The following is a 16,458-nucleotide window of genomic DNA, read 5'->3' as shown; positions in this document are numbered from 1 at the left end:
ACATCATATCAATCATAGATAGATGTAGATGTAGTGTAGGGACGCCCGGCCGGAAGCAGGCGGGCTGTCGATCGCGTGTCGCGTTCATTCAGCCCTGTTCCCTGGAGTTGGAGCTGCAGGTTACTGTCCCGGCGGCATTCCCACACTATTTGTACATCATATCATCATATCAATCATAGATAGATGTAGATAGATGTAGTTTAGGGACGCCCGGCCAGGTGCAGGCGGGTTGTCGATCGCGTGTCGCGTTCATTCAGCCCTGTTCCCTGGAATTGGAGCTGCAGGTTGCTGTCCCGGCGGCATTCCCACACTATTCTCCTCAAATCTTCTTGTGTTCTCATATCAATCATAGGTATCTCTACAAATTATTATAAAAACTAAATTATCTTCAACAGGTAATCAACGCCTCTCTAGAAGTGTACGTCCGCCGCGCCTACACCTCTTACGAGATCCAATGCCTCCAGCACCTGGACCTGTCGGGGGAGCTGAGCGTGGTCCACTTCCAGTTCGTCCTGCCGACCGGACACCCTAACAGGTGTGTTTAGTTCCACACAAACACCTGGGTCTTACACCTCTTACGAGATCCAATGCCTCCAGCACCTGGACCTGTCGGGGGAGCTGAGCGTGGTGCACTTCCAGTTCGTGCTGCCCACCGGACACCCTAACAGGTGTGTTTAGTTCCACACAAACACCTGGGTCTTACACCTCGTAGGAGATCCAGTGCCTCCAGCACCTGGACCTGTCGGGGGAGCTGAGCGTGGTGCACTTCCAGTTCGTGCTGCCCACCGGACACCCTAACAGGTGTGTTTAGTTCCACACAAACACCTGGGTCTTACACCTCTTACGAGATCCAGTGCCTCCAGCACCTGGACCTGTCGGGAAAGCTGAGCGTGGTGCACTTCCAGTTCGTCCTGCCGACCGGACACCCTAACAGGTGTGTTTAGTTCCCACACAAACACCTGGGTCTTACACCTCGTACGAGATCCAATGCCTCCAGCACCTGGACCAGTCGGGGAGCTGAGCGTGCTGCACTTCCAGTTCGTCCTGCCCACCGGACACCCTAACAGGTGTGTTTAGTTCCACACAAACACCTGGGTCTTACACCTCGTACGAGATCCAGTGCCTCCAGCACCTGGACCTGTCGGGAGAGCTGAGCGTGGTGCACTTCCAGTTCGTGCTGCCGACCGGGCATCCTAACAGGTGTGTTTAGTTCCACCAAAGACATATGTAACTTCGTATAAGATGAATAAAGTCTAAGGAAAAAACGTGCCTCGGAAATCAACAAAAAGTCATTCTCGGATAGATGGCGCACACACCTTTAGCCTATGCTCGGCTAGATGGCGTGACGACAACGTTTCATATTTAACAATTTTAACACATAGATATCAGTGAATGAACATGGGTCAAAATTATATAAAAATAATAAAATCATTTATCCATATATATACATTTTTTTGATAATTTTATACGTTTTCGTTTTGAGTTTTAGTCGTGTGTCGATAGATGGCAGTAAATTTACTGTGACTACAAAATTTACTATGACAGGACCCCTCTATACTATCTATTCTCTTTGGTTCCACACAAACACCTGGGTCTTCATCTGGAACACCTGGAAATGGTGACCCACCGAGAGCTTTGTCTATATTATTTTCCGTCGCTGTATACTCGTAACTCGTAAGGCTCACGGTCCTACCTACGAGTATGTATAGTGCCCACTTATTAAGTTCGATGAAATTGAAATCATTTTGAATCGGAATACAGTTACTTTAATTTGTTTTATTTGTTGCAATTTTTAAATAAAGCAAAATCAACTATTGTTCCTTTTTTCCTACCTATAGTAGGTTAAATCCGGAGGTCGCGGGTTCAAACCCCGGCTCGTACCAATGAGGTTTTCGGAACTGTACGAAATATCATTTGATATTTACCAGTTGCTTTTCGGTGAAGGAAAACATCGTGAGGAAACCGGACTAATCCCAATAAGGCCTAGTTTCCCCTCTGGGTTGGAAGGTCAGATGGCAGTAGCTTTCGTAAAAACTAGTGTCTACGTCAAATCATGGGATTAGTTGTCAAGCGGACCCCAGGCTCCCATGAGCCGTGGCAAAATGCCGGGATAACGCGAGGAAGAATAAGAGTAGGTTAAAATTTCATTGGCAAATATTGCATTTCCTTCTTGTATGGATGGACCTTAAGAGAAGATTTATAAAAATATTTACTAAATTATTATATTTCGTCCGTAGAATCCCGCTGAGCCAATCAGAGATCGAGCTGGCATCGGCTCAGGACGCCGAGGGCATACCGGCCGAGCTCTGCACGGCGGCCATGAAGAAATGCCACCACCGCACCGGGGCGTTGGCGGCGTTCGACTCTTTCGAACACTTCGCTCAGTATGCTGATGAGTTACTGGACTTGGTTAATGACTTCGCGAGCACTGCCAGTGTGAGGAGAGAGGTAAGACTACTTTCAGTAGATTCTTGGTGTGATAGATGTTAGGAAAGGCCACCGCACCGGGGCGTTGGCGGCGTTCTACCCGGGATCATCGGCTCCATAGGCCAGACAGGTCGTCAAAAACTGCATTTCTGAAGACTTACTATCTTGGTGTGATAAATATTAGGAAATACCACCACCGTACCGGGGCGTTGGCGGCGTTCGACTCTTTCGAACATTTCGCTCAGTATGCTGATGAGTTACTGGACTTGGTCCATGACTTCGGGAGTACTGCCAGCGTGAAGAGAGATGTAAGACCATTTTCAGAAGATTCTGGATAAAAATAGTCGGGGTTTGGATTTCTTCGATTCCTTCGAACATTTCGCGCAATATGTTGACGAATTGTTGGTTCTGATTCATGACTTCGCTAGCTATTAGATAGTTAGTTATAGGTTAGGGTTACAGTCTTCTTCAATTTCTTTAGCGTTGCGATAATGGTTCGTGAGTCACTAGTACGAAAACTAATGAAATGGGTGTTTTACCAGGGTCAAATAAAAAGATTTTAGAATAGATTAAAAAGCTCTCTTTATTATACATGTTGCTAAAGATGTATCTCGGTCAATATTTGTCCACAGTATGTACTGCATTCGTATCCACAGTCGCCCCCGACGTACTTGTCCAATTTGTCACATCTGTTGTTGCTGGTTAGCCAGCGTCTCTTGAAACTTCTAGCGTCCCACGGTCCTAATACTAGTACAAATGGACATGGCTTCTAAAGTTTATATCATTATTTAATGAAACGGAGTTAATCCAGTAACTTTGTCGAATTTTGTAACCTGGCTCTTTTGCGTCAAATCCGGTAGTTCTAATTTTTTGCAGACTTGTTTATGATGTTGGCCCAATGAATAATCCAAGTTTGTGACTTCGAGCGCCGAACGCAACTTTGTCAAAAATCGATTAAACCGCATTTTTTTTAGATTTGGGCGATTATAACCCTAAAGTACTAGTTTTTGGTAGTAACTTCCTAGGGCGTTTTTAAAGTAGACTAAATTTGCTACAATAAGACACTAGAATTGTCTCTGTACATCTAATATTTTCCGAGATAAAGCCTTTCAAAATTTTATAATTTTACGCCAGTTCTTAGCTATAATATAAGGGTTAGGTTGGTTATTTGAATGGAATTCATCACTGGCACGTTCTACAAAATATTTATTTTCTATAAAAAAATGTATGAGTGCCTATTTTGAAAAAATATTTTTTTTATGGAAAATAAATATTTTGTAGAACGTGGCGGTGATGAATTCCATATAAATTACCTACCTAACCCTTATATTATACCTAAGAACTGATGTAAAATTATAAAATTTTGAAAGGCTTTATCTCGAATAATATTAGATGTACAGAGACAACTCTAGTGTCTTATTGTAGCAAATTTAGTCTACTTTAAAAACGCCCTAGGAAGTTACTATCAAAAACTAGTACTTTAGGGTTATAAGCGCCCAAATCTAAAAAAAAATTGCGGTTTATTAGATTTTTGACAAAGTTGCGTTCGGCGCTCGAGGTCACAAACTTGGATTATTCATTGGGCCAACATCATAAACAAGCCTGCAAAAAATCAGAACTACCGGATTTGACGCAAACGCAAAACGTATAATTTTACTGTATTAAGTTGCTTTTGTTTTGAGTTCGCAACTATATCTACATAATATACCTATGTTTAGAGTCAGTCTTCGCTAACAATGTTCCTACTTGAATGAACAGTGTTGGAATGTCATATTATCATAGAAATTTGACATTAATGACATTACCACTTTGTCATTGCAAATGGCATGCCGTGTTAGCTTTGAAAAAATTTCTTTAGCGTAACGAAAATGGTTCGTGAGCCGCTAGTATGAAAACTAAATATCTGGGAGACCGAAAACATATAAAAACTCAAAAATGCGCGTTTTCCCAGACATAAGCCCTAGTTAGATCGATTTATCGCCCCCGTAAACCTCCAAATAGCAAATATCATCTAAATTGTTAGACCCGTTTCCAAGATCCCCGAAATATGTATATAAACAAGAATTGCTCCTTTAAAGGTATTAGATTAGATAAGAAATGGGTGTTTGACCTGGGTCAAATAAAAAGACTTATGAATAAATTAAAAACCTTTTTTTATTAATGTGTTGCTAAAGATGTGTCTCGGTCAATATCTGTCGGTGCACGTGCACAGTGCGCCGGAGCACGCCCCGCTGCAGTCATTGTAACCACAGTATGTACTGCATTCGTATCCGCAGTCGCCCCCGACGTACTTGTCTAAGTTGTCACATCTGTTGTTGCTGGTTAGCCAGCGTCTGTTGAAAGAAAAATAAGGTTTAGTCAATATTTTCATTTTTGGTACAAGATTTTGTCGCTGACTGTACTTTTTCAACAGGCAACTAATACAACTAGGGAAAAAATCAAATTATGAAATGTATTCAAAAATAAAAAATTATATTTGAAATGAAGGAATTTATGAATAGCCCCTTAGCCGCGTACGCTGAAGGCGTGGGTTCGATTCCCGCCTGCATTGTTACCCAAACTGTATGTATGTGAAGTTGATTAACCTATACATGGTGCTCACGAGGAATGCGAAAGATTTTAACCACGCATTACTGAGGTCAAAAGAAGAAAAAAAAATTTTTTTTGTTTGGTTTTTATTTCAATTTTTTTAATGTACCTATTTGTACATAACAAGTAAATGTTATTGGTAAACATGTCACTTAAAATGGATTTTTTCTTTTTTTTCGTAAAACTTAGTTTTTGCAAAGTGTTACTTGTCACTTTTTGACATCTATCAATAAGGATATTTAGACTACGTCCCATAGTAGCAACATCGCCATCAAAAAGGCGTTTTGCACTATGTAACAATAAAAACTAGATTTTTTTAAATTGGTCATAACTCTGAAACTAGGCGAATTTCCAAAAAGTTTATAGGACATTTTTGTCTCTAAATATGATCAGGGATACGCTGTTAAAATTATTCGGTTTCCTCATGTTACACCGTGTATATGTCTGTAAGAATAATAGGAAGTGGGTCTAAGGTAGCTTGCAAAATTTGACCCAAACATAAATGGACATAATTATATGTGGGTCACCATACAAATTTATATTCAACCTTATTGAACAACGGGAAATAGGTCAAATTATTTGATCTAAGTAATTATTTATAATTCAGGTCATGATCATGAAGGTTACGTTACGTAATTATGTGCAAAAATGCGCATACTGTCTCTCTTTCTAATAAATATGTATGTAAGAAAGAGAGGAAAACAGCGAATTAGTAACTTGTAGCTTTATAAAACAACAGAAAAATTTGACCGTTTCATACTTTTTGGCTGGTCCATTTTCTATGGAAGGGTATTTTTTTTTCGCGATTTCGGGGTTGGTCCTATAAAAAAGTAGCTCAGTATAATCCCAAAACCTCTCTGGCAACGGGAATGTAACTATTTTTAGCCATCCTGTAAACTCTAGTTAATTACCTAGTTTTTTTTTTTAATTTAAATAAATATTATAGGACATTCTTACACAGATTGACTAAGTCCCACGGTAAGACCAAGGAGGCTTGTGTTATAACTCTATTGTGTGTAAGTTGTGTTGAATCTAGTTATCCATAAATATAAATAAACCACACGTTACACACGTACCTATGCCGGCTCTCACTCACATCCTTAGGATTGGCCGTGACCACATTCACGAGCACAGTACAGACTAAAAACATCAAAACACACTTCGAATACATTTTACGTGTTGTCCGAGCGAATGACAGGTATAAAATGACATATCTTAAGCATACAGGCGTTATAATATATGACCTAACTGGTCACTGGTCTATTTTACAATACGTTAATAGACTTTATGTGGTTACTATAAGGTTTATATTTGTTTGGTAGGTTTATAGAAATCCAGTCAGACTCGTGTGACCAGGTTTGATAGCGAGGCATTGACTACTTCCTACACATTTCGCATAAGAGCCAATTCTTACTTTTCAGTTTCACCACACCAGCTAGTAAAGGCTCTCTTGATTGTTCAAAAACTGATGAGATAGTTGCAATTTATCCACATGTGGGGCAAAGTAATCAGAATTAAAGGAATTTAAGGTAAAAACAATGAAATTATTTCGCGGTAGACAAACGGTTGTGTAATTAAATATGTGTATAAAACGCGAGAGTTTAAAGTGTTAGAAAGTAATCAGATGCAAATTTTGAATTGTTTCCTTAGTTTAGCTGGTAGAGTTGATTTTGAATATCAATTATTTTCTTTATCTTATTTCTGACCACTCTGCCACGCTTCTATCTTTGTCTCTTATCAAGTAAATAAAAAAAGTTGAGTGCTATTGCATGTCTTTCTAGCTGTGGATTATAAATCTCATGAGAAAAAATTTAAACTAAATTTCACCTCACACAAAAAGTTCCACTCTGTCACATTTTTTGGGGACAAAAAACACTACTTACTTATTGGCCATAGCAATCCAGCGCGGGAACGCTGCCTGCGTGATGGGCACCCTACCAAGGGCGCAAAATTTCGATAGGTATTTTAATTTTTTTTAGTTTTTGTTATCTTAATTGTTGTTCATTTCAGTTTTATATTCATTTTAAATAACACTTATTATACAATAAATGAGTTTTTACTTTCTACTTACAATGAAAATAATTTGGACCCATTTGCTCCATCTAGTATATAAGTCTGTGTAGCGGGGAAACACGGCACGCAAGAATGCTGGGACGTCTGTTTATTGCATATAACATGAGCTCATATTGTTATTCCCTCGTTGTTTTCCTTGTTATGACTTAGATTGCATGTTTGTCAGTTTTGGTACCGTGAAATGTGCCTACTTTGCTTCAAAATGTATGTTGATTTGATATACAAGGTGTAAGTAACAAAAATACACTGTTTACTGTACAATAACACACAGTAAAATAACTAAAATAAGTAAGAAGCACAAAGGCGTACTTAGCCCTTAAAGGGATCTCTTCCAGTTAATCTTTATCACGTACAAATAAACTCTGGGCGGAACTAGCAGAACAGATATTTAATTAATTAATTTAATTTGGTAACAAAATCAGCATCATCATCATCATCTCAGCCATAAGACTTCCACTGCTGAACATAGGCCTCCCCCTTGGACCTCCATACGTACCGGTTGGAAGCGACCCGCATCCAGCGTCTTCCGGCGACCTTAACAAGGTCGTCTGTCCATCTTGTGGGTGGACGTCCTACGCTGCGCTTGCTAGTCCGTGGTCTCCACTCGAGCACTTTTCGACCCCATCGGCCATCTTCTCTGCGTGCAATGTGGCCTGCCCATTGCCACTTCAGCTTGCTAATCCGGTAGGCTATGTCGGTGACTTTAGTTCGTCTACGGATCTCCTCATTTTTAATTCGATCACGTAGATAAACTAAATTTGGTAACCTATTTATCATATATTTGTAACAATCCCTTAAAGGGATAAGTTCGCCTTTGTACAGCCTATTCTGTGCTATATTTGTGTTTTGTACATTAAAGAGTTTATACATACATACACACAATACTAAAAATAACACAAGTCACAAGAGAGCCACGCCGTTTTGTCGCATAAATAGTGTTTAGTTTATAAAATACATATGTATGTTAGTCTGTAATGTATTTGTAATATGGGCCTTGTTGCCTGACTTAAATTTTAACACTTTCGCAACCGGGCAAAAAACGGCGCACTACCCCAGAAACCGGTCGTCTATATCTGCGTACAAAACAACCCGCTGGGCGGGTTGTCCGGCATCTGAGTAAAGTTTACGAGTGCCCGAGAGTCGGGTACGCGGTGTCGAATGTGTTAAATAAATAAACTGAAATGTATTTTCTCTTGGCAGGATTTGCAAGCATTGCAAGATGGCAGCGAGAGCCGAGGCGACAGTACCAGCATCAACGTCGGCATGGATTACAAGCCGAACGATATGGAGGAGGCGGTATGTTCTATACCTGTTTTGTTCTGCTATACTGAAAGATAATATACAATAATGGGCAAACGGGTAGCCTCTACTCCCAGATGTGTCGCGTGCGAGGCAGCGCCAACAGTTTCTTAGCGGCAATAGGAGACAGTTTTCTTGAGGTCACTGGGGACAAAAGAGCTGGCAGCTTCCTCGCTCAACGAATAAGTAGGGCGATTCAGCGAGAAAATGCTGCCAGCATCCTTGGCACTATGCCCCAAGATCCCTCTTTAGATATAGATTTCTATTTTTTAGGTATTAGTTTTAATTTTTTATGTAGGTTTAATTTTAGGTTACTTTTCATTACTTAAATGGAGACAGATTGGATAACCGATTTATACGCCATTGGGTGTTATTGCATGTGCCAAAGTACGAAGGTAATAAATAAGTAATTTTAATTTTTAACAAGCAGAAACGTCACCACTCCACCAACCCACCCACCAAGACCATCTGAGCCACCAAGACCTCATCCATAGCCAGCAAATCTTTCCACCATATTATAGGTCAAGGGGACCCTTAGCGATATCTACCCCAAGGGTGTTACACTTCTTAAACGGCTACCGGAGTTCCAAGTCATTTTTCCACTTTTAAATTTATTTTAAGCTTAAATAAGTAATTATTAGGATTCGGATAAACTTAATGTATTTAACTAACAAATATGGACTGTATTTTGTCTGAAATAAATATATTTGATTGATTGATTAAAATAGCTTGAGTTACATATAATATTTGAATAAAATGAACGATGTGAGTTACGACGAAAAATTACTTAAAATATCAAAACTCAAACAACATATCGCCCGCTCTGTTAACTGACAGTTCGTAAACCTTATTAAGCAAGGCATAAGGTCCACCGATGGATAGTTAAGTGTTCGTGTTTGTACGTACGTTCAAACATACTTACTGGCGAACAACACCAATATTTCGTCACTAATTTGAAAATAAGTTTTTGGCAATAATTTCATTTTTGGTACAAGCTTTTATCGCTGACTGTACTTTTCTTACGACAGACAACTAATACTCATCGAGACAATTCTAAACACCCCTAACACAATTAGGTTGCGTTGTTTCATCACAGAGTTCCCATGGCCACCTCCTGTCTCCATCATCAGATCAGTTCGACAGTACCATATTATTGTATTGTCATCAGAACTACATACAGCTGCCAATTTTCATGACGCTACAATCCTTGGAAGATGGTTAAATTAGTTACCTTAGATTCCATTACATAGTTAGTTACATACAGGTCGACCTAATAAAAGCTTGTTAAATAAGTTTTTTACAAAAATTTCATTTTTGGTACAAGCTTTTATCGCTGACTGTACTTTTCTTACGACAGACAACTAATACTCATCGAGACAATTCTAAAAACCCCTAACACAATTAGGTTGCGTTGTTTCATCACAGAGTTCCTATGGCCACCTCCTGTCTCCATCATCAGATCAGCTCGATGGTACCATAATATTGCATTGTCATCCGATTTATACATGCATGCAAAATTTCAGCTCAATCGGAAACCGGGGAGTGGATCAAATTTAACTTGCAAGATTTGATTACAGACCGACAGACAGACAACGGTCAGGTGAAACTAAATAAAAGCTTGTAAAAACTCGTATCTTGTTCTGTCAATCAAACAAAAATGTGGTAACTAATGTATGAGATGCATACAGAGTTACTTACTGCGTTTTATCTCTGGGAAGCAGTGCGAGATACGAGAATTTTTCAAAGTAGTGACGATTTGTGACGTTCTGAATCAAAAGGTACCACATTGTCTTAAGAACGCTCTGACAGGTGATTCGTATAGACTCTATACGATACGAAATTTGTTTGTATCTCTATACTATAGAGATACAAACTAATTTCGTCTTTATGGTAAGCGACAAACTGGTATCTTTTGATGGAGAACGTCACATTTGACAGCTAAAAATTCCTCCCTAACGCATGACATGTTTTATTTCTCGCGTAGAACTTGGAGCCTATCCATATCCTGATGATCGGAGTACGAGACAACGGCGAAAGCGACGACGTGCAATTGGCTCGACGTTTCGGCGGCTTCTGTCGCGCGCATCGGCAAGAACTACACCAGAAGCGGATCAGGCGTGTCACCTTCATGTCTCTCATCAAGTAAGTGTATCTCTTAAGAGCCAGCGGGAGTGGTCATTTCTCCATACAAACGTACTCCTCGTTTTCCTCCATGGTTTTTGAAGCTAGAGCAATGATTTTTTCAACACAGATTAATATTGTCAATATCTGTGTCGGACCGTTTTGCTTTTTTTGATATTTTTGTTTTTTAAGGCGCTAGCCCTTCAATAATGGCCAAAATGGCCTAATTGACTATGCCGCAATGAGAGGCGTGGCATTCAAAACTGATATCAATTAGCCAAAAAAGCAAAACGGTCCGACACAGATAATTTCATAATCATTTAGATTTCCAAATTTGGTTACGATTGGTTAAGTTTTGGAGGAGGAAACAGAGGAGCACGAAACCTCGATTTTTGAGATTTTTACGCAGGATTTTTCGCCTTGTCCTTATCGCACTACTTTTAGGTGCCGCTTCCGTTAGCGAGACGGGTATATTTACCTAAAATATTTAAAACTCAGCTCCTGTTTCGTCTTAAACATTATGGACATTGTCTAGCGTGAGCCCTTATGTGGCTGGCCAGGCCGAAATTGGTCTTAAATACTTTATTGCACGCGTGACAATAAAGTTGGCCACCTGCGTTGAGCGTGTACACGTAGGAGGGCTTAGGTCTCTCTTTCCGTAACTGGCGTTTTGTGTCTTGGCTCGTGAGGCGGTTATCCTCAAACATTGTGACACCGTTATGGATGGTAGAACGCCAAGATGACCTTCCAGCAAGCTCCTCCCAACGCTCATGGTCGATGGCGCAAGCGCTCAGGCGGCTTAGCACGGTCGCGTTTTTATCCCTTGTCACCATGCCTGTCACGTTCTAACAAGTATGTAAGTGCGAAAGGGACGCGCATAGTGATAGTCGATAAAAATGGAACCGTGCTGAGCCCGCAGATGTTGTCAGATGTTTATTTGGGGGCGCCGTCATCGAAAACGATGAGGAGGACTATATATGTATCTCTTAGTCTTGAATGGGCCTTTACGGAAGATCGCTATGATCAGCGCATGTCACAGGTTCAGTTGTACCAAACCGTACAGATGTAGTGCATAGGTAATTATTTTCCATCGTATTTTCACGGAAAAATTACTGAGGTCCACTGAAGTAGCATGACAAATACGAACGTTTCCGAGATAATACGATGGAAAACAATTAACACTACGTCTGTAGATAATAAGAAAGAAAATATGTATTATTGGCCCCTTTTTTTGGGACGAGTTATATGAACCTGCAATACTTTTGATGTTTTTTAGGGTTCCGTACCTCAAAAGGAACCCTTATATGATCACTCGTGCGTCTGTCTGTCTGTCTGTCTGTCTGTCTGTCTGTCTGTCTGTCTGTCTGTCTGTCTGTCTGTCTGTCTGTGCGTCTGTCCGTCTGTCACAGCCCATTTTCTCCAAAAGTACTGGACCACTAAGTTGAAATTTGGTACACATATGTAAATTCGTGACCCAAAAACGGACATCTTACGTAAACAAATAAATTTTAAACATGGAGGCCATTTTTGGGGGTTAAATGAGAAAATTAAAAAATAATGTTTTTTAAACTATATCGTGTTACATTTCAGATGAAAGAGCTCATTTTGAGAATGTAAAATATATATTTTTTGTAATTTTAAAAGAAATAGTTTAGAAGTAATTTAAGAAAATAGCCTAAAAATGACCCCCCCCCCCCTTTATCTCCGAAACTACTGGGTCTAAAATTTTGAAAAAAATATACAAAATAGTTCTTTACCTATAGATGACAGGAAAACCTATTAGAAATATGCAGTCAAGCGTGAGTCGGACTAATTACTTAGTTTTTGATCCGACCCCTACGGGTTTTTTAAAGGCAATTTACTCGAGTTCCACATATCAAAAATACTTTGTTAAAAATTGGGTAATGTACAGAACGCGAGTCCGACTCGCACTTGGCCGGTTTTTATATCTTCTTTTTTCTTTTATCCACTACAGTCCACTATTTCTATACTAACCTTCCTTACTTTTCAGACGTCAATTCCCGAAATTCTTCACGTACCGCGCCCGTAACGACTTCACCGAAGACACGATCTACCGTCACCTGGAGCCGGCTTCAGCCTTCCAGCTGGAGCTGTACAGGATGAGGAGTTACGAGCTGGAAGCCCTGCCCACCAGCAACCAGAAGATGCATCTATACTTGGGCAAAGCCAAGGTTAGTCCCTTTCACTCTAGAATCTTCTTACAGAACTTAAAGAACCACTTTAAGGTCAGGTTTCTTCCAAGCAGAAGAAGGATTACTTGGGCAAAGCCAAGGTTAGTTCTAGAATCTTCTGTAGAACACTATCAGAAGACCAGGTCACTTCCAGCTGTAATCCATGAGGACCTGCGAGCTGGAGCCCTGTCTACCAGCAACCAGAAGATGCATCTGTACTTGGGCAAAGCCAAGGTTAGTCCCTTTCACTCTAGAATCTTCTTACAAAACTTAAAGAACCACTTTAAGGCCAGTTTTCTTCCAAGCAGAAGAAGGATTACTTGGGCAAAGCCAAGGTTAGTCCCTTTAGAATCTTCTAAAGAATCATCAGCAGCATTAGAAGACTTCACAGAAGACACGATCTACCGTCACCTGGAGCCGGCTTCAGCCTTCCAGCTGAAGCTGTACAGGATGAGGAGTTACGAGCTGGAAGCCCTGCCCACCAGCAACCAGAAGATGCATCTATACTTGGGCAAAGCCAAGGTTAGTTCTAGAATCTTCTGTAGAACACCATAAAAAGACCAGGTCACTTCCAGCTGTACAGAATGAGTTATTAGCTGGAAGCCCTGCCCACCAGCAACCAGAAGATGCATCTATACTTGGGTAAAGTCAAGGTTAGTTCCATAATGTTTTGTAGAACACCAACAGAATTCCAAACTCCTTCCAGCTGTACAGGATGAGGAGTTACGAGCTGAAAGCCCTGCCCACCAGCAACCAGAAGATGCTTCTATACTTGGGCAAAGCCAAGGTTAGTCCCTTTCACTCTAGAATCTTCTTACAAAACTTAAAGAACCACTTTAAGGCCAGGTTTCTTCCAAGCAGAAGAAGGATTACTTGGGCAAAGCCAAGGTTAGTTCCAGAATCTTCTGTGGAACGCTATCAGAAGACCAAACTCCTTCCAGCTGTACAGGATGACGAGCTGCGAGCTGGAAGCCCTGCCCACCAGCAACCAGAAGATGCATCTATACTTGGGCAAAGCCTAAGTTAGTTCTAGAATCTTCTGTAGAACACTATCAGGAGACCAAGTCACTTCCAGCCGTACAGAATGAATTATGAGCTGGAAGCCCTGCCTAACAGCAACTAGAAGATCCATATCTCTACTTGGGCAAAGCCAAGGTTAGTTCTAGAATCTTCTGAAAACATTTTGTTTTGGCGAAATTTAGTCATGTGACATTTTTTCCTTCTTTTAGCCTAAGAAATTAGTAGTTAACATATTCAGAGCCGAAAACCCGAGTATCGGGTATTTTATGATTTCGTTCCCAGGCCGGACGACCCGATAGTTGGGATCGAGGAACTACTGCTTTATATGACGAAATTGTTGTGGCCTGGCGCGGATGTCTCGTTTGGCTGGGTGGCAATGAATGTGTTAAAATCTTCCGTATTCCTCGTGAGCGCCTTGTGTATGAAGATTGTCTAATAACTTATCTTAATTTCTGATAGGTGAAGAAGGGACAAGAGGTGACGGACTACCGGTTCTTCATCCGCTCCATCATCCGACACCAGGATCTGATCACGAAGGAGGCCAGCTTCGAGTACCTGCAGAACGAGGGGGAGAGGTGAGCGATATTACTACAATAACACCCACAGGTGGAGCAAGAGGTGACGGACTACCGGTTTTTCATCCGCTCCATCATCCGACACCAGGATCTGATCACGAAGGAGGCCAGCTTCGAGTACCTGCAGAACGAGGGGGAGAGGTGAGCGATATTACTACAATAACACCCACAGGTGGAGCAAGAGGTGACGGACTACCGGTTTTTCATCCGCTCCATCATCCGACACCAGGATCTGATCACGAAGGAGGCCAGCTTCGAGTACCTGCAGAACGAGGGGGAGAGGTGAGGTTTTGTAGGTTTTATATTAATAGGGTATTTGACTACTAGTCATACCAGTTTCTTTTTTCGAACTGTCAAAACGATTTTGCTACTATGGAATTTATATGAAACACTAGCATGTGACGTCACAATCAAATGACCTAGTCTTTATAGTTTTATACGGGTTTTATAATAGAAATTGTGTCTAAAAATAACTGCTGTCTACGTTTCTCTATTAATCTTCTGGTGCTTTATTTCATGCATGGTGTAAAATAATTTATTTTAAATACAGTCAAATACCCTATACCACTAGCGACCCACCCCGGCTTCGCACGGGTAAACCTTAACAAATTATACACCTTAACCTTCCTCAAGAATCACTCTATTGATAGGCGAAAACCGCATGAAAATCCGTTCAGTATTTAAAGTCCGTGTTTAAAGTGTACGTATTTTCTTTAAAACATGGTACTCAGATTTGTGGACAAAAATCATAGTTCGACCTATTCCTATTCTACGAGTATTATAATGTGTTTTTAAATTGACAGGGTACTATTAGAAGCCATGGATGAGTTAGAGGTCGCTTTCTCGCACCCGTTAGCCAAGAGGACAGATTGCAATCACATATTCCTCAACTTTGGACCCACTGTCATCATGGACCCGTCCAAGGTAAATCATCAAATTTACTATTTATAACAATGACCTTTTATTTATGTAGACGTGTGACGTTCATAGTTGACAAAACTAAAATTTGATCCAACGATTTTGACAACTTGACAGGTTGGCGTCACCCATACGACTAACTAAATATAGGTTCCGGAACCTATATTTAATGGCTCACGATCGTGCGCCTGGTACCATATCTACCTCAATTTACTTACATCTATGAGTTATAAATATAAATGGGTAACTGATAGAAATCATACATGACCCATTCTAATCAGATCAGGATCTGGAAAAATACAGAAAAGGGTAATTTTTCAAAAATCTCATTCCCCTGGCGATACCTATTGGCAAATTCCCAGGAAATTCGGCTTTATTAGCATCTCATTTGTGGTGACTGTGTAATTTGTGCCAAGTTCCATCTACAACCAAAACAGCTAAGCGGAATCTCTTCGGAATTCGCGAATAGGTATAGCCAGGGGAATGAGATTCCAGGGGAATGAGAGTAGAATGACCAAAACTGAAGTTTATGCGGATTTGCTCTCCGCACCATTTGGTGAAAAGGAACTGCTGGTAAAGACCAGAAAATGACTAATGGAACTCATGACATGCGTGGCTCACTCCGCGATTTCGTCGCTTTGCAACAGGTTGCTAACAAGTACATCCGTTCCACACCAATTTTGGTGGCTAGCCATAAGCCGCGCGTGGTTCTGTCGCCACCTTGTGGCCATACCTGTCCTGATCGTAACAGACGCGTTTTGTTAGAGAGTGAGTCTTCTGTACCTAGTACTATTATTTATTCTGTGCTCATGATCGAAAAGAGTTTTATTATACATTTTTTGCACATTTATTTCAGAAAATATAAAAGTTATCCAGTATAAAAAAGGTATACTTATTCAAAATTGTGAGTTGTTTTTTCTCAGATTGAGGAATCCGTTCTTGGCATGGTGATGCGCTACGGACCCCGGCTTTGGAAGCTCAGGGTTCTGCAGGCGGAGATCCGTTTCACGCTCAGAATAGGTAAGTTATTTGTTGTTTAGTTATATTTTTTTATTGCACCATAACGCACAAAATACAAAACAGGCTTAGAGAGGGATAGACAACCGCAGCTTTTTTTATACTACGTTGGCGGCAAACAAGTATTGAGCCTGCCTGATAGTAAGCAGTCTTTGTAGCCTATGGACGCCTGCAACTGACAGAAAATGGATCATTTGTTATCTGACAATATAGAAATTTGTATTTGC

At 40.6% G+C, this 16,458-nt stretch overlaps 1 protein-coding gene and 2 long non-coding RNA genes across 4 annotated transcripts in view; 1 reads left to right on the top strand and 2 right to left on the bottom strand.

Moving 5' to 3' along the window:
* LOC134803827 (uncharacterized) overlaps nucleotides 1–16,458 on the bottom strand; it is a 137,008-nt gene that overhangs the window by 34,847 nt on the left and 85,703 nt on the right. The gene's annotated exons all lie outside the window — the stretch shown is intronic.
* The window catches only part of LOC134803699 (acetyl-CoA carboxylase), a 177,392-nt gene that overhangs the window by 125,938 nt on the left and 34,996 nt on the right, over nucleotides 1–16,458 (top strand). For both annotated transcript variants that reach the window (XM_063776493.1, XM_063776494.1), the window contains 8 exons: nucleotides 396–535; nucleotides 2,238–2,448; nucleotides 8,290–8,385; nucleotides 10,373–10,530; nucleotides 12,521–12,701; nucleotides 14,181–14,296; nucleotides 15,100–15,220; nucleotides 16,138–16,234. In XM_063776493.1, the coding sequence (XP_063632563.1) occupies nucleotides 396–535; nucleotides 2,238–2,448; nucleotides 8,290–8,385; nucleotides 10,373–10,530; nucleotides 12,521–12,701; nucleotides 14,181–14,296; nucleotides 15,100–15,220; nucleotides 16,138–16,234 (1,120 nt within the window). The remainder of the gene's footprint in view (nucleotides 1–395; nucleotides 536–2,237; nucleotides 2,449–8,289; nucleotides 8,386–10,372; nucleotides 10,531–12,520; nucleotides 12,702–14,180; nucleotides 14,297–15,099; nucleotides 15,221–16,137; nucleotides 16,235–16,458) is intronic.
* On the bottom strand, nucleotides 4,564–6,218 carry LOC134803821 (uncharacterized). The gene is made up of 2 exons (XR_010146019.1): nucleotides 6,093–6,218; nucleotides 4,564–4,760 (listed from the first exon to the last, which is right to left on the bottom strand). It is a non-coding gene; the product is annotated as an uncharacterized LOC134803821 (long non-coding RNA).

The sequence above is a fragment of the Cydia splendana genome, chromosome 27, assembly GCF_910591565.1.
Source record: "Cydia splendana chromosome 27, ilCydSple1.2, whole genome shotgun sequence".
Taxonomy (NCBI): Eukaryota; Metazoa; Arthropoda; class Insecta; order Lepidoptera; family Tortricidae; genus Cydia; species Cydia splendana.
This window is presented reverse-complemented; position numbering and strand designations above follow the sequence as displayed.